Raw genomic sequence first — 21557 nt, forward strand, 5'->3', positions numbered from 1 at the left:
CCAATCCCAGCTCAGGCTCCCAAAGGTGCTTAGGCCTCCATGAAGACTCCATATGAAGGCCTCTGCCAGTTTGAGGAGTCTTGTGCTGTTTCCACAAATAAACCTGCTCTGCAGAGACAAACTAAATCAATTGCTGTGGAAAGTAGATCTAAAACCGCTTTTAAGTAGATTTAAAACCATTTTGTTTCTTATTTCTCAAAACCTTTTGTTGGGAGAGGTGATATAAGTCACCTATTACAGTATGATAAGGTGCCCTCTGGATTGTAATGTTTTGGCTGAGAAATCTGCAGGTATTCTTACAGGAGGTCCTTTGTATGACAGCTTACCTTCCCCCTGCTCCTTAGAAGACCTTTGACAGCTTGATAATGTTTCTTTTTGGGTTTAGCCTAGTTAAAGAGTACTTGCAGGCTGTTTTGTTTTGTTAGAGACAGGGCCTTGCTATGTAGTCCAGGCTGTCCTCAAACTCATTGTACCCCAGGCTACCTCAGCCTCCCAAATTCTGAAACTCTAGGCATAGACCACTGTAGCATGAATCTTAGAAGGTCTTATTAATAAAATCAAACCTGAGGCCAGTTATTGGGGTGAATGCTGGAAGATCAGAGAAGCATAACAAGCCACAGCTACCTCACCTTGCCAGTTCCTCAGCTGATCCGGTTTCCTCAGGCTGGAAACCTCTGAGTCCTTATCCAGAATGAATCTCAGCTGAACCGCTGCTCCAAAGCCTGAAAGCTTAACCAGCTATATGCTTCTAGTTTCTGGTCTTTATGCCTTATATACCTTTCTGCTCTCTGCCATCACTCCCTGGGATTAAAGGCTCACTTTCTGGGATTAAAGGAGTGAGTCACCATGCTTGGCTGTATCCTTGAACACAGAGATTCAGGTAGATCTCTGCCTCTGGAATGCTAGGATTAAAGGCGTATGCTACCACTGCCTATCCTGTATGTTTAATATTGTGGCTGTTCTGTTCTCTGACCCCAGATAAGTTTATTAGGGTGTACAATATTTTGGGGAACACAATACCACCACAGACCACCATGTTTTAATATTTTGAGTTTCTTTACTTTGCTCATTTCCTTTTTCATATCTGGTAAATTTCAGCTGCTACTTGTCCATATACACTCAAAGGCTCACTGTTTCTTCTAGAACTCTTCAGTGAATATATTCTTCTTGCTTGTTTTTTGTTTGTGAGTCTTGTACTATTGCTCAGGCTGGCCTTGAATTCATAGTCCTTTCTCAGCCTGTGGATAATGGGATTGGATGTACACACTACCCTGTTTATGTTTTTTTATTAATAAGTTCCTTATGCTCAATCCCCTTTTCCATACCCCTTTTTAGTCCTCTGACTCAGTTATTAATATTATTAAAATTTTAAATTACATTTAGTTAATTTTATTTGTACATGTGTGCTAGTGCCTCTCTCTCTCTCTCTCTTTCTCTCTCTCTCTCTCTCTGTGTGTGTGTGTGTGTGTGTGTGTGTGTGTGTGTGTGTGTAGGTTAGAGGACAGTTTTCAGGAGTCAGTTCTATCCTTCCACTGTGTGAATCTCAGTGATTGAACTTGGGTTGTCAGGCTTGATGGCAAGCCCCTTTACCCATTGAACTATCTCCCTGAACACCTCCCTCCCTCCCTCCCTCCCCCCCTTCCCCTCTTTCTCTCCCTCTCCCTCTCCCCCTCCCTCCCTCCCTCCCTCTCTCTCTCTCTCTCTCTCTCTCTCTCTCTCTCTCTCTCTCTCTCTCTCTTTCCCTCTCTCCAGCGTCTTAGTCTGGTCGTGGTGGCACCCGCCTTTAATCTCAGCACTCAGGAGGTAGAAGCAGGTAGATCTTTGAATTCTAGGCCAGCCTGGTCTACAAAGTTCGTACCAGGTCAGCTAGGGTTATGTAGAGAGACCCTGACTCAAAACAAAAACCAAAACAAAAGACAGGGTCTTAATGCAACCCAGGTAGGAGGCCACAGACTTGCTGTGTAGTTGATGTCTGGCCAAGTTTGCAGAATCTTTATTCTGCTTAAGTCAGTTGTGGTAACCCTCTTGTGAATTTTTCAATTCAGTTATTGTATTCTCCATCTCCAGAGGTGAGTGTGTCTGTCTGTCTGTCTGTCTCTCTCATTGTTATGCTTCATTATTTTTGTATAGTTGATTATCTGTGGTTTTCTGGGAGTGCATTAAACTTCATTAAAATGATTATTTTCGATTGTTGGTCAGAGAATTCATTGAATTCTTTCTTGAGGTTATTTCCTTTTAGCTTATTGTTTCTTAAGAGTTTCTTTCTCTGGACCTTCTGTTCTTCAGAAGAATTTTCCCATTTTGTGAATTCCATAAAGTAGCCTCCTCTTGCCGGGCGGTGGTGGCGCACGCCTTTAATCCCAGCACTCGGGAGGCAGAGTCAGGCGGATCTCTGTGAGTTCGAGGCCAGCCTGGGCTACCAAGTGAGTTCCAGGAGAGGCGCAAAGCTACACAGAGAAACCCTGTCTCGAAAAACCAAAAAAAAAAAAAAAAAAAAAAAGTAGCCTCCTCTTTGAGCCATCCTAGACTCGTTTTGTACAGGGAAGACTTTCCCCATATACCCTGCCCAAAGGTTCTTAAAGCTTTCACTGGGGTGTGTTAACATTGTGGCCTTTTTGTGCAATTTCCCCACCAGAAAGCAAGTTGTGAGAGTTTGTTCTCTTTCTCCCTCTTGTGTCTGTCTGTGGTACTGCATGTTCTCTGTTGGAGCAGGCTGTTAAATGGTCCTTTTTCCACAGTGCCTAGGCACCCAAAGTATCCTGGTTTTGTCAGAGCCAAGTTAGGTGAGGCAGAAACCTGCACAGTCCATCAAAAAGTCCCACTCTTCCCCGACCCCCTCACTTGTGCCTACTGAGGGTAAAGACCCTTGTGTTTGTTAGAAAACAGTTCTTTTGGTTTGCAGTGGAGCTATTCTTGAACTTTAGTTCACCTGGAGTACTTATGCACTGTTAAATCGATGGTTGCTGCGGAGTAGAGTATGAGCTGTTTAGTCTCCTTGATATTACTTCACTTTTACTTTTATTTGGGAAAAGCTTCTTTTTCATACATTCTGTATTTTTCTCAGTGCAGACAAAAGATTTTTTTTTTTAGTTTAAAAGATTTTATTCTTTTTCTTTTTCTTTCTTTCTTTCTTTCTTTCTTTCTTTCTTTCTTTCTTTCTTTCTTTCTTTCTTTTTTTTTTTTTTTTTTGCAGTACAATTCAGTTCTACATATCAGCCACGGATTCCCTTGTTCTCCCCACTCCGGCCCCCCTCACCTTCCCCCCAGCCCACCCCCCATCCCCACCTCCTCCAGGGCAAAGCCTCCCCCGAGGACTGAGATCAACCTGGTAGACTCAGTCCAGGCAGGTCCAGTCCCCTCCTCCCAGGCCGAGCCAAGCGACCCTGCATAGGCCCCAGGTTTCAAACAGCCGACTCATGCAGTGAGCACAGGACCCGGTCCCACTGCTTGGGTGCCTCCCAAACAGATCTAGCCAATCAACTGTCTCACCCATTCAGAGGGCCTGATCCAGTTGGTGACCCCTCAGCCATTGGTTCATAGTTCATGTGTTTCCATTTGTTTGGCTATTTGTCCCTGTGCTTTATCCAACCTTGGTCTCAACAATTCTCACTCATATAAACCCTCCTCATTCTCGCTAATTGGACTCCCAGAGATCCACCCGGGGCCTAGCCATGGATCTCTGCCTCCAGATCCCTCAGTTGTTGGGTGGGGTTTCTAGCACGACAATTAGGGTGTTTGGCCATCCCATCACCAGAGTAGGTCAGTTCGGGCTGTCTCTTGACCATTGCCAGCAGTCTGTTGTGGTATCTTTGTGGATTTCTGTGGGCCTCTCTAGCACTTTGCTTCTTCCTATTCTCATGTGGTCTTCATTGACCATGGTCTCCTATTCCTTGTTCTCCCTCTCTGTTGTTGATCCCGCTGGGATCTCCCGCTCCCCCAAGCTCTCTTTCCCTCGATCCTACCCCCACTCATGTCCAGGCTGTTGATGTAGATCTCTTCCATTTCTCTGTCATTGGACTTCAAGCTCTACTATAGAGCTACAGTAATAAAAACAGCTTGGTACTAGCATAAAAACCGACATGTAGACCAATGGAATCGAATTGAAGACCCTGACATTAATCCGCACACCTATGAACATATAATTTTTGACAAAGAAGCCAAAAGTGCACAATGGAAAAAAAAAAAAACGTCTTCAACAAATGGTGCTGGCGTAACTGGATATCAACATGTAGAAGGCTGCAAATAGATCCATATCTATCACCGTGCACAAAACTTAAGTCCAAGTGGATCAAGGACCTCAACATAAATCCAGCTACTCTGAACCTGCTAGAAGAGAAAGTAGGAGGTAGTCTTGAACACATTGGCATAGGAGATCACTTCCTAAATATAACACCAGTAGCACAGACACCGAGAGAAACAATCAATCAATGGGACCTCTTGAAACTGAGAAGCTTTTGTAGAGCAAAGGATACGGTCAACAAGGCAAAGCGACAGCCTACAGAATGGGAAAAGGTCTTCACCAACCCCACATCTGACAGAGGACTGATATCCAGAATATATAAGGAACTCAAGAAATTAGACATCAAAATGCCCAACAGTCCAATTAAGAAATGGGCTATAGAACTAAACAGAGAATTCTCAACAGAGGAAACTCAAATGGCTGAAAGACATTTAAGGAATTGCTCAACATCCCTAATCATCAGGGAAATGCACATCAAAACAACTCTGAGATACCACCTTACGCCTGTCAGAATGGCTAAGATCAAAAACACTGAAGACACCTTAGGCTGGAGAGGATGTGGAGCTAGGGGAACTCTCCTCCACTGCTGGTGGGAATGCAAGCTTGTACAACCACTTTGGAAATCAATATGGCGCTTTCTTAGAAAATTGGGAATCAATCTCCCCCAAGATCCAGCTATACCACTCTTGGGCATATACCCAAGGAATGCTCAATCAAACCACAAGAGCACTTGTTCAGCTATGTTCATATCAGCATTGTTTGTTGTTTTGTTTTGTTTTGTTTTGTTTTGTTTTTTGAGACAGGGTTTCTCTGTGTAGCTTTGGAGCCTGTCCTGGAACTCACTCTGTAGCCCAGGTTGGCCTCGAACTCACAGAGATCCACCTGCCTCTGCCTCCCGAGTGCTGGGATTAAAGGCGTGCGCCACCACCGCCCGGCCATATGAGCATTGTTTGTAATAGCCAGAACATGGAAACAACCTAGATGCCCTTCAACTGAAGAACGGATAAACAAAATGTGGTACATTTACACAATGGAATACTACTTAGCAGAGAAAAACAATGACATCATGAGGTTTGCAGACAAATGGATGGATCTAGAAAAAATCATCCTGAGTGAGGTAACCCAGACTCAGAAAGACAAACATGGTATGTACTCACTCATAGGAGGATACTAGATGTGGAACAAGGATGACTGGACTGCTACTCACATCACCAGGGAGGCTACCTGGAAAACAGGACCCCAAAAGATTTTTTTTTTTCTGTCCTTTATCAAGTAGTTTTCTCAGGAATTAAATACTCATAGTGCCAGTGTTGGGAGGAAAAAGGTGGAGTTTCAGAAGGTATGAAGAGGGTGCTTTGTTCTGCCAGGAAAGGAGTGAAGAGAACATCAGTGGTTGAGAGCTTTGAACTTTAAGCTCAGACTGGATTAGCTCACACTAATGGCACACAGCTCAGTAAACTGAGGCTAATCAAAATCGTAGGACATGGGGCTGGTGAGGATAGCTCAGAAGGGAACACTGAGGCAGGCAGCCACAGTTCGGTCCCCAGCAAGAAAGTTGTCTTGTGGGATGTGTGCACAAGTGCATCGGGGACACACACACACACACACACACACACACACACACGCACGCACACCACGAGAGTCTAAAAAAATCATACAACATATAATCTAAGGCTGTGTTAAATGTATAGTTTTATGTAATGTTGTTAACAGTGTACTTGCTTTAAACTTATCTCTAATATTTAGTATTTAACACAGTATAATTTGTTTAGAAAACAGTTTGAAATCTATAGTGTATATATTTAAGTTGGAAATAGTACATCTATTTTAATTTTTATTATTGTATATTTATCATGTGTGTTATTGGCTTGTGTAAGTGTGGGGCGTTTACCCACCACCCCCACAGTTCCCCAGAGTTTTCTTGAGTGTGAGCAGCAGGAAATATTAGATAGAAGGATTTATTGTGGAGAATATCGCGGAGATAAACAGATAGAAAATAAAGGATAGCCTCGAGAGGGCCTGGAACCTATTCCAACGGGCCCCGACTGTCTCTGCCCCAGGGTTTTTATAGAGACGCCAAGGGGTGGAGCAAAAGACCTCCTCCCCCAGCACAGCCAAGTGCAGACCATCTCAGACACCTGCACTCAGGCCCGTGGTACTAATCATCCTCTATGCTGACCTGCTGGGTAAAGCCACGAGGAACCCGAGAACGGGCTCCCACATGTAAGGACATGTCTCATGAGTGTACAATGTGCTTTGAACATCTTTTCTTGCATACCTCCAAGGTGAAAGTATGTTGTTAGTAGGTGAAGTGTAGATGATCTCTTAGAATGTAAATACTCCCCCCACCCAAAATTTACAAAATGCTTTAGGCAAAACTTGTCAAAGATGAGAGATAGTGGATTTAAGTTACAGGAGAGTGCCTAATTAAAAAAAGAAAGAAAAACAACAACAGTAACACCCCAAACAAACCCTAAATATGAGGTATAAAACAATAAGTTATTAAAAGTATACAATGTGGGGCTTGGGAAGATGGCTTAATCAGTAAATTGCCATAAGGACCTGAATTTGGATCCCCAGCACCCATATCATAAAGCTGGGTCTACATGTCTGCAATCCCTACATTGGGCAGGCAGAGACAAAAGGATCTCTCAGGTTTGCTGACCAGTTAGTCTAGCCAAATTAGTTAGCTCCAGAATCAATGAGAGACCTTGTCTCATAAAACAAGGTAGAAAGCAACTGAGGAAGACAGTCAACATTGACCTCTGCCATCTCCATTCATATACATGTACCTGTGCACACACAACACTGAAACAAAAATCTACAATGTATAGTACCTGTGCACACACAACACTCAAACAAACATCTACAATGTATAGTACCTGTGCACACACAACACTCAAACAAAAATCTACAATGTATAGTTATGTAAATATTTTAAATAAAAGAAAAGACTTTGTATTTGATCATGTGTGTATATAGATTGTCTTGGAGAAATTAGGTAACAGTTTGCATTTGAATATATAGTAGAGACTTCATTCAGTTTATGTAAATTGCAGCTTTAGGTCACAGTTTAATAAATCATAATTGAACACGTCTGTTAACTAAGATTTGTAAACATTAAATGCACATTTTAACTTTAGGCTGTAATACAAATGCTGTATCTAGCTAATATTAAGATATTTACTCAAGCCGGGCGGTGGTGGCACACGCCTTTAATCCCAGCACTCGGGAGGCAGAGCCAGGCGGATCTCTGTGAGTTCGAGGCCAGCCTGGGCTACCAAGTGAGTCCCAGGAAAGGCGCAAAGCTACACAGAGAAACTCTGTCTCGAAAAACAAACAAACAAACAAACAAACAAACAAAAAAGATATTTACTCAAATCTCTTCTTAAATTTTTCTCCTTTAGGTTGGATGGAGCACTGCTCGTGATTATTACACATTTTTATGGTCTCCTATGCCTGAACACTATGTGGAAGGATCAACAGTCAATTGTGTACTAGCATTTCAAGGTAAGAACTAAAAACCGAAGGACTTGATCGAACTAGCTGTCTTTATTGTAGTTACCTGTTTCAGGCATGTCTAAATGACTGTATTTGTTGAATAAAAGTCAGATGAATGTAAATACCAATTGTAGAGCACATGATGTTTTCTTTTTTTTTTTTCTTTTTTTCTGTTTTTTGAGTCTTCAGCTGAGACAGCGAGGAAGATGGTTTATTGTACACGAGTTACACTTGGCCACAAGTGAGAACAGAACTAGTCTGGAATGCCATAGGTCCAGGGCAGAGGGCCAGTGGGACTGTTTTTGGTTGTAATGACAGCAAAGTCTCTCAGGTGGTCTCTGCTAGCCGATGGTGCTGTTCAGGTCCATCATACTTCCAGCGATAGTAACACACAGTCCAACACCTTGCACCAGCATCCCAGCCTTCAGCGTCCCTTGCTTCGGCTCCTTCAGCCTCGCGGGTGCACAAGCCTAGTTTATTGGACCCCCTGCCTCATCTTTCCCCTCTTGGCTTCAGCCTGCGCATTCGCTTCTTCCTCCACTTCGCTCTCCTGGTGCAGGAGTTCCAAGGAAGATGGCGCTAAGGCCAAGAGCACATGATGTTTTCATAGCTACTCAGAATGCTTTTCTTTTTTAAATGAAGCAAACTTGGAGTTTCTTAAGAAAAAATTTGATACGTGTCTTAGTTAGGGTTACTATTGCTGTGAAGAGACACCATGACCACAGCAACTCTTATAAAGAAAATATGTAATTGTTGTGGCTTGCAGAGGTTCAGTCCATCATGGTGGAGAGCATGGTGGCATGTAGGCAGGCATGGTGTTGGAGAAATAGCCGAGTGACCTACATCTTGCAAGCAACAGGAAGTCGACTATAACTGCCACACTGAGGGAAGCTTGAGAAAAAGAAACCTCAAAGCCTGCCCCCACAGTGACACTTCCTCCAAGAAGGCCACACCTATAATGCCACTCCCTTTGGGGGCCATTTTCTTTCAAACCACCACACTACAGATTTATGTGTAAGCATTAAGAAGGGAAGGCAGACAAGAGGACAGAGTACATATCCTCACACAGAAGCTGAGGACTGATTGCATGTCTAGGACCAAATATTGGCCAAGGATGAAGTTGATGTTGCCACAGTACTCATTCATACTTTCAAAAGACCCTTTCGTTTATTCCAGCTTTTGATTTGTCACTTGGGTCTGTGAGGACATAAACGTAATGCACTCTTGTTTTGAGGGTGCTGTCTTCCTCTTCCTGGCTCCTTTGGGATTAATTGTTTATAGAAATGTGTATCCATGGCTTTAGCAAGTCAACTATTGTGTTTACTAGCAGTACCTTAGGAGAAAAGGAATATGACTTTATTTGATGCACTAGAAACAGTTGGTGAGAGATTTTATCGTGGGTCCTTAGGCCAGTGTTTATCTCTAGGTAAGAATAAACAGTTTTATTGTGCTATGATTGCACTTTAGGTCACTATGAATAATGAGCATGTACTGTATGTCTCAAAAGATAGAATAAAATGACACTGTCTTTTCTGTTGCTGTATTAAGACATTGTGACCAAGGCAACTTATAGAAGAGTTTATTCTGGGGGCTTACAGTTTCAGAGAGAGAGAGAGCCCATGACCATCATGGTGCATAGCGTGACAGCAGACGAGCAGACATGGCCCTGCAGCAGTAGCTGAGAGCTTACATCATAGAGACAGCCACAAGGCAGAGTGAGCTAGCTGGGAATGGCAGGACCTTTGAAACCTTAAAGCATGCCTCCAGTGACACACCTCCTCCAATAAGGTCACGTCTCCTAGTCCTTCCTAAACAGTTCCACCAACTGAAGACCAAGCATGCATATATATGAGTGTACAGGGGCCATATTCATTCAAACTACCATAGTCACACACACATGCATATATATTTGTATATATACATGTATATGTACATATGCAGAGAAGGGGAGAGAAAGAATAAAAATGAGTGTCAGGTTCTGGATGTAGCCAAGGCTGGCCATGGACTTGTGATCCTCCTGCTCAGCCTCCTGAGTGCTGCTGGGATTTATAGGCATGTACCACCATGCCCAGCTAAGCTGGAACCCAGGTAAAAATGCCATGGCATGGGCCTGTAATCCTAGAACTTCACAGTTTAATGGGAAGTGGATACAGAAGAATTGGTCAGAAACTTGAGACGTGCCTCTAAAAAGCAAAGTAGAAGAAGAGAACCAACTCAAAGCACACATACACAGGCCTTTTTCTTTACCCACAAAGTATAACATTTGTAGTATTAATAAAGATAAGGCTTGGGTTATCAAAAGTGTTACTCAGGGGGCTGGGAGTGTTGCCTAATGATGCTGTATTTAGCATGCACAAGGCCCTGGGTTCAATGCTCCGCACCTGCCATCAGCCAGAAACTCGTTTATGTCTGTAGTTTATTTTTCCGTATGTAGACTAAGAAAAAATTCTATACAACATTTTAATTTCTGAAATGTTATTTTTGAAGATTTATTTATTCATGTATTTTATGTATATGAGTGCTCTATCTTCATGCACACCAGAAGAGGAAATCAAATCCCATTATAGGTGGTTGTGAGCCACCATGTGGTTGCTAGGAATTGAACTGAGGACCTCTGGAAGAGCATTCAAGTCCTCTTAACAGCTGAACCATCTCTCCAGCCTCTGTATATGGACCTAGCCACCCCTCCACCTCCCTACCCCCATTGCCACAAGCATTCATTCCCTGTTCCTGCACCTCCTGCTTCTAGCTCTGGAGACCAGTAATCTGCTTTTTGTCTCTAGGATTTATCTAATTGAGACTTTATTCTTCAGTGCTGGCGATCGAACCAGGGCCTAATACATGCTAGGCAAGCGCTCTACCACAGAGCTACAGCCCCAGTCCTGCTCTGGACATTGTATGAATGTAATTCTATGAATGTAATTTCACGGCATTTTGAGTTGCTTCTTTCTTTCCCATAATGTTTTGGAAGTTCATCTGTGTTGTAGCATGCACGAAATCTCCAGTCCTTTTCATGGAAGAATAATAATTGTATAGACATACCACACTTTGTTCACTCCTCAGTTGGTGAACATTTGGGATATTTCTGTTTTGGGGCTGCCATGAGCAATGCTCCTGTGGATATTGTTATGCAGGTCTTTGTCTGGACACATGTTCATTTCTTCTGGGTGGATGCCCAGGAGTGGAACTGCTAAGTCCTATGATAACTCTGATAGTTTTGAAGAAGCATCATACTATTTGTGTCTTTTGTGAACAGAACTTCCCCTGGCTTTCTTAACTCATTAGCACTTTATGACTTGCACTTGAAATCACCATTGAAACAGTATATGAACTTTTTTAGGTGATCAGATTTAAACATGTGCTAGAGCTTGTTTTGTTACATTTCAGTTTTTTCTTTAAAGATGTGGATTTATTTCTGTTCATCTGTTTTTGTTTTTGTTTTTTTCCGAGACAGGGTTTCTCTGTAGACCTGGCTGTCTTAGGACTCAACTTTTTAGACCAGGCTGGCCTGAAATTCACAGAGACCCACCTGCCTGGTGTGTGCCAGCACTGCCTGGCCCTCTGTCTTTATTGTCAATGTTTTTCTTTTAAAAATTAGTTAACTTACTGGATTTGTTCTAGTGACTAATGCATTTATTAGTGACATAGCAAACATGCAAGAATACCCAGTTTATTTGTCTATACCTGAAGACATTTTCCTGGGAGCTAAGCACAGAAACAGTAAAGAAGCTTGACTAATTCAGTAGTGTTTTTAGTTTGAATTTAATGTGTATTTTACTGAACACTGATGTCACATTACAGATTGACTGATTTTTACTTGCTTATGCTTTAATTTCTAAACAAATAGTCTTAAATTGTAGCACTGATTGAATACATTTATTTGAAATACTCTTTTTTTTTTTTTTGGTTTTTCGAGACAGGGTTTTTCTGTGTAGCTTTGCGCCTTTTCCTGGAACTCACTTGGTAGCCCAGGCTGGCCTCAAACTCACAGAGATCCGCCTGGCTCTGCCTCCCGAGTGCTGGGATTAAAGGCGTGCGCCACCAACGCCCGGCTATTTGAAATACTTTTAAAGCAGATCATTTTAGGTTTTTTTTAAAGTAGCATATAAGAATATCATCTATATTGTAGGGATTTTCTTTAAAATTTTTTTAAATCATTAAACACTGTGTGTCTGTGTCTGTCTGTCTACCTGTCTGTCTGTCAAAAGCACAGGTCAGAGAACAACTTACAGGAATTGATTCACTCCTAATATATGGGCATTGGGATTGAACTCAGGTTGCCAGGTTTGGTTGTCAGGTTTGGTGGATAATGATTCTGGCCTTTTATTTTTGTTTTAAAGGTTGATTTTATTTTCTGTGTATGGATGTTGTGCCTGCATATAGGTCTGTGTATCTAGTGAGTGATTGGTATCCACAGAGGCTAGAAGAAGGTATTGGATCTCCTCTGACTGGAGTTAGAGATAGTCGTGAGCCACCATGTGGGGGCTGGGAACTGAGCCTGTGTTCTTTGTAAGAGCAGCAAGTGCTTTTAACCAGTTGCTGAGTTTCAGTAATCTTAATTAAAGCACACCCTTTGCTCAGGTAATAGCAATGTTTCCACCCATGCTGTTCCTGCTGTTAGAGCCAACCCTAACCTCATATGGTATATATTTGTCAAATCTTAATCTCCTTGGTGTCTTGTCATCCCTGAGGAATGCTCTTGAGCATGTCTCCTTTGGGATTAGTTTGCTATTTTCTCATGGTAAGATCGAGATTACACATTTTGAGGGGAAGAGTGTCATAGAAGTAATATACCTTTCACAGTGCATTGTGTTTGGGAGTGTGTTCATCTGCTGGTGTTCATCTGATCACTGATGACATCTAGGCTCTGCTACTTTAAAGTTAGTAGTTTTCTCTTTGTAATTAAACAATGTTATGGAGTGAGCTACTTTAAAACTATGAAAATACATTGCTTCTCTTTATGTTTTAGTCTCTAATTTCAATATCCCTCAGTACATTTTGTTTATAATAGTTATTATTGTGATGTTTATGCATACAATTTGTATCTTAGTTGAAATTTTTATGTTAGAGTTATCCTTTTCCATGAACTCATTTTCTTCTAAGAAATAAAGCCTGGTATTATTTTTAAAGATTGTACTTTTTAAATTATTAAAGTTTTGTTGTTGAAATTGTTCTGGCTTTGGCCCTTAGAAGTTCCTTCAGGTGGGCTGCCATTTTTTTTTTCTTCTGATATGCCCTTTTCTTTCATATCTTTTTTTTTTTTTTTTTTTTTTTTTTTTAGTTTCTCTGTTGTAGTTTTGGTGCCTGTCCTGGATCTCTGTAGACCAGGCTGGCCTTGAACTCACAGAGATCCACCTGCCTCTGCCTCCCGAGTGATGGGATTAAAGGCATGTGCCACCACCACCCGGCTCAAATTTGTTTTTGAGGGCCAGCAAGATGACTGAGCAGGTAAAGAAGGCTGATGGTTGAGTTTGCTCCCTGGGACCCACATTGCGGAAGGAGAGAAGGGACTCCTGGAAGTGGTCCTCTGACCACCATGTGCTCTCCTTGGCATGCTTATGCACGAGTTCGCACACATCCACACAAAAGAAATACAGGAATGCAATTTTAGAGTTCAAATGTATTTTAAGGGCTATTTTTTGCTCACTAAGTATCACAAAAAATTTTCTGGTTTGCCTTGCATTCGGTTTCTAAGAAGAAAAGCCACCTATTTTTTAAAATAGTTAAAATCAGGTGAGTAAAGTAGGTTTCATAATAAGGAATCTAAAAATTTTAAGACATAGATTTGTAGGTATAGATTTTAGATTTTGGGATAGTTCCTAAGTGAATATACTCATCTTTATGTACTCAGGTATTATATTCTTCCTTTGTATAAGTCATTGTGATTATAGGATTCATTCATAGATCTTCTATATTCACTTAAATATGCATTTGCCCCTTGGTGTGTATATCTATACATGTCCTTAGTGTTTTGGAGATCTCAGATATAAAGCCTGTACAAAGCTCGGCGTGGTAGTACATGGAAGTATTTTCCAGCTATATGGGAGGCCAGTGCAGAAGGATTATAAATTTGAAACCGTGTCTTGACGTGAACTTTTTTTTGAAGGCTTTAGGATGTAAAGCACTTGCTTAGCTTGAGTGAGGCCCAGGTTCAATTTCCAATACCCCTTGGCTTCCATACTCCCAAAGGCATGTACTTTGTGAGTAGTAATGTAGAGTATAGAATTGAAAGCTTTTTTTAGATTAAAAAAAACCAACTTTTTGTTACATTTAAAGAGATGAAGATTAATTTTGAATTAGGACAGTCTAGCAAAATGTAAAGGGGAGGGTAACAAATTGAAAAAGAAGAAACTCAGTATCCAACATGGTATTTTTCATATAGTAATGTTATAAATGCATTATCTGTACAGCTTAAAGAACTCCAATGGTTTCATTCCTATCCTAAATAGACTCTAAAGTTGCAAATCTTACTTTTTTTTCTTGTGCTGCACCAATGGGCTTCTTCGTCCTTTTTTGCCTTTACACAGTTCACATATGTAGCATATTCCTATAGTTAATATTTCTTTTTTACATCAATGAATGTCACATTGGAGGGAACATTTCTTAAGTCATGTATTCCCCAGTTCCACTCCCAGTCCTTAGACTTAACAGGGACTTCCCTTACTTCTCCATCCAGCCTCTTTCTCATTTTGAAGTACAGACTTAGCTCTGGAGCTTTGAGTTGATTTTGCCATAGTTAAGATATAGGGGGGACGGGCTGTGAGAGATGGCTCAGTGGTTAAGCACACTGGCTGGTCTTGCAGAGGACCCAGATTCAGTCTACAGTACCCTTGTGGCAACTCACAACCCTCTGTGTAACTTCAATCCCTGTGTATCTGGTGCCTCCTACCTCTGCAGGGACCATGAATGCAGGTGGTACGCAGACATACTCACAGACAATACACCCGTACACGTTAATTAAAAATTAATAAGGAAAAGATAAAGGGGGAGTGGGTATGTATGCTTATATCTAAGAGATAAAACCTTGGAGTATGTTTGAGAAGAAAGTATTGGGGACTGATAAATTTATGAATAGGAAAGACTCTAGATATTCTAGATTATTCTAGATATATTCAGAATAATAGTATGGAGGAAGAGATGAAAAGTATTGTTAAGTAAATAAACATTTTATAATAGCAAGTTTAATAATTTTTTTGCCCACCTCTTAGGATATTACCTTCCAAATGATGATGGAGAATTTTATCAGTTCTGTTACGTCACCCATAAGGGTGAAATTCGTGGAGCAAGTACTCCTTTCCAGTTTCGAGCTGCCTCTCCAGTTGAAGAGCTGCTCACTATGGAAGATGAAGGAAATTCTGATATGTTGGTGGTGACCACAAAAGCAGGCCTTCTTGAGGTGAGCACCTACAGTGAGGCATTAGAAGTGAATATATGTGTAGAGGCCAGAAGTCAATGCTGACTGTCTTCCTCAGTCTCTCTCACCCTTACTTTTTGAGACGGGGGTTCTCCTTGAACTTGGAGTTTGCCATCTGGGCTAGACTAGCTGGCAGGGCTAGCCTTTTGGTCAAATTCTTTTGTGGTTCCATTGTGGTAGGCATTGTCAGATGAATAACAAGGAGAGTCCTAATTTAGGGCCTAAAGGTGCCGTGTGCACAGTAGCTAGTATAGTAGGACAGCCTTGGAGAGCTCTTAGACCAGGGCTCACATCCTGTTCCCCACCCAGGGCTTTCTCCTTCAGGTGCTACAGGTGCCATAGTCTGTATGATTGCTGAGTTGTTCCGACCTAGATGGAACTGGCCGAGAGTGCAGTGAAGCAGTACATCCAGCTGTCATTCACATTGTGAAACTGAATGTTGTGGGTTCTCTGGCCTAACCATGCCATACGTTTTGGGTTTTAGTAATTAGGAAGTGAGAAAAAAATGTGTTTTAAGATCACATTTTCTCCTTTATATCTGAAAGCTAGACTGCTGTTTGAAATAATGTGATTAATTGTATTTAGTCCCTTTATTATAAAAATAGCATTTTAGATTGGTTCACTGTATTTTTTGTTAATTATGTCTATTTTATATATTGCTGGTGACTGGTTTTTCTTTATGGACAGATCTTTGAAAACAGATATTTTATGCTTTTGATTTGTCTTTGTTTACCTTTAAGAACTGAGACTAGAAGAGACAAGGCAAGAGCTTACACTGTCACTCACTGTCTTCTGCTGTCAGGTTGTCCCGAGACGACAGTCCATTCGGGAGTTAGAAGAGCCGGGCGTCTTTTACTGTGAATTCTTCCATCTCTGTCCTTCCTGGTCCTAGAAATTCCTCTCTTATCTAAATAAGAAATGCAACTTTTATAGGGTGACTGAGACATTTCATAGTGACGACTGCCTCTGATCAGAGTCTTAGCCTGGTATTTGAATGCTAGGCAGAGATACTGGAATAAACTCTGCTCCTAGGAATGCAGTTAGCATTAATATGTGGTTTTGAATACTTGTCAGACCACCCTTATCTGAAGCCTTGCCACGTGATGGACATTCCATGTCTCTGGAGAGTTTTCTGTAATTGGGACACAGCCCAGTTTCTTGCACTTTTTCTTTGCTCCACAAATGCTGTGTTATAAAGAAAATTTGAATTGCTGCCTCTTGGGAAATGTTTCTGAGATAAAAATGGTTTTGTTTTCTCACAAGTCCTACATTCATTGATGTCTTTAATGATTTTATGAACACTGTACATTAAAAGTGATTAATGAGATATAGTCTTAGAACTTGTGAACCTGGGTTGGATAATAGACCAAAAAAAAAAAAAAAAAGATTTTAGGGATCATAAGGGGTGTTTGACCAAGGGATATCTATTGCATGATAAATTATCCTAATTTTCTTAGCTCAATCACAGGAGTGGTTAAAAAGGAGACTGCACTGATTATTATTAGAGGTGCTTGCTCTGAGGTACTTAGGGGGTGGAGTGTCCATAATTTTGTTTTGGATGGTTTAGCAAAATTACATAAACTATGATATAATATAAACCAGATGTGGTGGCACATTACATTACATCTATATTCACAGCATTTGGGAAGCAAAAGCAGGAAGCAGAGTTTTAGGCCAGCCTGTTTTTGTTAACCTCTCCCAAAAGAATGAAATGGGAAATGAACATGGTAGCACATTGATGATTAGTGAATTGAGGAGTATATGCGTTCTTAAAAAGATTTCAAGATAGAAATTTGGGAGCAGAAATTTATATTTATATATAGTTTTATTTATAGATTTATATATAGTTTTTTGTTTCCCACCTAAGTACTAACTAGACTTGACCCTGCTTAGCTTCCAGATCAGAAGAGATCTGGCACTTTCAGGATGGTATGGCTGTAGACACTTTGTGTACTTAAAGGAAAAGAAAAAAGAAAAAAAAAGGAAAAAAAAAAAAAAAGGCTGGTTGGGGTTAAATCTTGGACCTTGACACATGTCAGGCAAATACTTTTTTGAACTTTTATCTCCAGACCTAGATTTATGTTCATTTTAATCAAATTTAAATTCTTTAAAATTTTTCTACTAAGCTTTAGTAAATCCTTCATGAAATGTTATAAATTAATCACTGAAAAAATTTGATTCTGATAATTTTTCTATTGTATTAAGTGAAGATGATCATCATTTCTAATTTGCTAGAAAGTTTTGAGTGGATTTAATGCTAAGTTAATGATGATATTAACCCGTAGGATTTATAAACTTGCTTGGTCTTAATTTTTCATTGACTTAACTGGATATCTTTTATTACAAGTTAATTTTCAATAGGTATAAATATTAAAAATTGAGTGATTAAACTTTTACATCTTTATTCTTTGAAAGTTTTGTGCATTTATGTAATATATTTTGGTCAAATCCATCCGCCACCATCTTTCTTCAATTCTCCTTAGCATCCTTCCTCATCGGCTTTTCCACTTTGAGAACATTTACTCTGTGCATTTTGATGTGTGTTGCTGCAAAAAGAAAAAATATTCTAAAGGATTTTAGCAGTTCTGCTTTCCTGAATTATTTTAGATTTTAGTCACTTCTATCTGTGATTCTACAGCCCTAGAAAGCTTTATGTGGGGTCTATTGGGGGAAAAACATTTATCAGCTAAACACTTCCTTTAGAAATTCTTAACTGAATCTCTATTTTCTTCTGGTTAGAAGCAAAGACTTGTTTTTATAAGAAATGCTAACCATCTTATGACCTGTTAGGTCCTTTACTTTAGGTTTTGTTTAGTGGTTCATGCTGGAGTTCAGATTTTTCTGAACTGAGTAGTTAGCAGCATTTCCGTAAGAACCAGCTGGAGTTGGTATATTAGTATAGTCTTAATCTTTAAATTTGCATTTTTACTTAAAACAGTTGTGGGGTGCAGGCTGTTTCTGCAGATACCAGGGCTGGCAGAGTAATAGTCCACATGAGGCAAGAAGGAAATACAGTTCAGTGTGACTCAGTAGCCCGTGTTGGGTGAAATTCTAGAGTCTGACACTGGGCAGTTTATTTTAGGCATATTTAAGTATAGTACCATTTTGGAAAAAAATTTCCTGGTAATAATTATCTCAGTCCCGTATGTACAATAAAGCATAAGGTGTGACTACATTGAAACTCTTGCAAAGTACATATGGCCTCTTTCATAAAGATAGGTTCTGTAACTTACAGGCTTAGGGGGGATCTCATGTGGTCTCATTCATACGGATAGCTTAGAGGTGACCAGGCTATAAAGTACAAGTGACAGCTCCCCTAAGGATAGGTGCTATTGACTGAAAAGCAGATCTAAAGATAAAGGTCTAGGGAGGAAGAGTCTGGAATAAACATAATAGTCTGGGAGATTGAGGTGTAGCCTGGCCTATAGGATAGCACAGGTCACCAGGCTATTAACTACATCTACTCCTAGCCTTCTGTCTGGAAAGCAGGTATGCATCTCTTTGTTAAAGAGACAATCCTGCCTGTTAAATTAACATTCCTGGTTTCCCTAGTGCTTATCTGTGAGCACAAGGACTTTGTGCCCTCTACACAATTGGCTATATGTTTGTGTATATATGTTGCACACACATTGTGAATTTTTCTAATAGAAAGCTAACAGGCTGAATGATACACAGTAGGTAGAATGTATTAATTTGTGAATACACTTTTTAAAAGTAGGAAACTAAAATTGTAATATTTTATGATAAAAACTAATTTATTTGAGGTTTTTTTAAAAAATAGCTGAAAATTGAGAAGATCATGAAAGAAAAAGAAGAATTGGTAAAGTTGATTGCTGTTCTTGAAAAAGAAACGGTACAGCTTCGAGAACAAGTTGGAAGAATGGAGAAAGAACTGAGCCATGAAAAAGGGCGATGTGAGCAGCTGCAGGCTGAGCAGAAGGTTTGTTCCACAATGATTGACAATCAGGTCTTGAGGAAAGTAGAAATAAAGGTGTTCATTTTCTTTTTGTTGTATGGTGTTTTATGTGTATGGTACATGTGTGCCACTATGCACCATGTGCATGCCTAGTGCCCTTGGCGGTCAGAATTGGGGATCCAGTCCTCTGGGAGCTAGGAATAGATGAGTCTTCTGCAAGAGCAGCAAGTGCTCTTAACCATAGAGTCATCTCTCCAGCCCCAAGAGTGTCAGTTCCTATTGATCATCTTCCACAACCTCTTTTACATTTAAGAATAGTTAAAATACTCTGAGACTTTTTGGTACCAGGCTTGTTGATGTGGTTCTCGGACTTCTTTGTTTTTCTTACTATGTAACCCAGCCCTTGAACTCTTGGAAATCATCCTTTGCCTTCCCAGTACTAAGATTACAGGCATGAACAACCACATCAGGCTTCTTAAAACCATTTCTCAATATTTTACATCTAATTCTACATTTGCTAGAGTTGAGGAGGGATGTGGGGTGTGAAAAAATCACATAGGAATAATAAACCCTGAATAAATAGAAGCTAGAATGAAGAAGTTAGAATTGCTCTTCAAAACTGTAGTAGCTAGGCATGGTGTCACACACCTTAGACCTCACACTCAGTGAGCCGGGAAGACCAAGACCAAGTTCACAACAGCATAGGTTGCACAGTAAGAGCCTTAAGTCCAAACACCCAAACAGCAGCATAAACAAGGTAGAACTCAGTAACCTGAGTGAAGTTCCTAATGTGGGAAAGGCTGTAAATTATCTTCCAAATAAAACAAAACAAAAACCCTACCTAGCTAAAATGAGCATTATTTCTTGAGCAAAGAAAAATGACTATGTAGAAAACTGGATTTGAGGGCTGGAGAGATGGCTCAGAGGTTAAGAGCACTGCTTGCTCTTCCAAAGGTCCTGAGTTCAATTCCCAGCAACCACATGGAGGCTCACAACCATCTGTAATGAGTCTGGTGCCCTCTTCTGGCATGCAGGGATACATGTATACAAATAAATAAATCTTTAAAAAAAAACAAAAAAAACCTGGATTTGAGTTTAAAACTGAAAACTATAGAAAAAACGCAGTCACCTGGTCATGGGTTATATAATAACTCACAAAAGTAATTTTTAGTTATCGAAAAAAAAACCTAAAGATTATGATTTTTATGGTCACAATCTCAATGTTATATCCAGTTGGTTAGCCTCTTGCCTATGGCCAGGATTGAAGCTTTCTTTCAGTTGTGAGTTTCTTTTCTTGTTCTTGTGGCCAACAAGGCCTATTCTTAGTAATTATTTATTCAGTCATTAGGTAGTGATTCTTAGTCCCTTCCAACCTGGCACCTTTTCCTCTTGCATCTTTTTCTCTGAGACAGGGTCTCTTATGTAAACCAGGCTGGCCTCAGGCTTGCTTATCCTACCTCAGCCTCCTGAGTATTGCCATCACAGGTATATGCTGTCATACACAGCTTTTGGAAAATGAAAATACTTACCAAATTTTTTGGTGTATAGTTTTCATAGCAGCACCTTTGTATACTTTGTTATACTTGACTCAAAATTTTATCAGTTAGCTAGGAATGAAACTTGGAGGGCATATTTAATTGTCATAATTCATGTGATGAAGGTATTTTAAGCTTTAAAGTAGTATCTGTTTAAAGTAGAAAGTTCTGTTTTTATCTTTTGTTTTTAGTCTTTTTGAATGAATCCCACTGCAGAGAATGTTAGGAGCAGTGGTTTAGATATATAGGCATGTTTTGTAGTTCTTGGATGGTACTTAGTGATATATACTGGAGTGGGTGTTAGCCTTGATAGTGTCATATGAGACCAGAATGACTGTCACTGACATTATAAATGTAAGATGTCAAAAACAAAAGTAAATTAATTAGAATTTTTTAATTTAATTTTTTTTGCCTGCCCTCTGGTGGAGAAGTTAGTGAAGTCAAAAAAGAGTGCATGAAAAGCAGAGATGGGAAATATGTGTTAATAATTGATACACTAATAGTTCAGGCTGGACATGGTAGTGCACGTCTATCTCAGCACATGGGAAGTTGAGGTAGGAGTATCTGCAGTTCAAGGTCAGCCTCAGCTACATGGCATTCTTTCAGAACAAAATAAACAAAAACTTGGGAGCTAGAGAAAGGCTTAGTGGTTAAATGAATTTGTTCTTCAATCAAAAGGACCAGGGTATAGATTCCAGAACCCACATAAAAAGCTGGGCATCACTACAAAAGCCTGTAACCCCAGTTTCAAGCTGGACAGAGAAAGGAACACTGGGGCTTCCTGGCTTCCGGCTTGATGAAGAAAATGCCTCAGGCTCAAGGGGGAGACTCTGTTTCAAAAGACTAGGTGGTGAGTGATAGGAGAAGACTCGGTGCCCTTTTCTGGCCTTCCATAAGCACAGGCTTGCATACCCTGCATGTATATGTGTGCATAGGTTCACATGGACATAT

The 21557-nt window shown here is 40.3% G+C and overlaps 1 protein-coding gene across 3 annotated transcripts in view; it reads left to right on the forward strand.

The window, feature by feature from the left end:
• Positions 1-21557, forward strand: part of Tax1bp1 (Tax1 binding protein 1) — a 69382-nt gene that overhangs the window by 13423 nt on the left and 34402 nt on the right. For all 3 annotated transcript variants that reach the window (XM_059257857.1, XM_059257859.1, XM_059257858.1), the window contains exons 3-5: positions 7648-7750; positions 14950-15137; positions 18937-19095. In XM_059257857.1, coding sequence (XP_059113840.1) covers positions 7648-7750; positions 14950-15137; positions 18937-19095 — 450 coding nt within the window. The remainder of the gene's footprint in view (positions 1-7647; positions 7751-14949; positions 15138-18936; positions 19096-21557) is intronic.

This window comes from Peromyscus eremicus, chromosome 3 (assembly GCF_949786415.1).
Source record: "Peromyscus eremicus chromosome 3, PerEre_H2_v1, whole genome shotgun sequence".
Taxonomy (NCBI): domain Eukaryota; kingdom Metazoa; phylum Chordata; class Mammalia; order Rodentia; family Cricetidae; genus Peromyscus; species Peromyscus eremicus.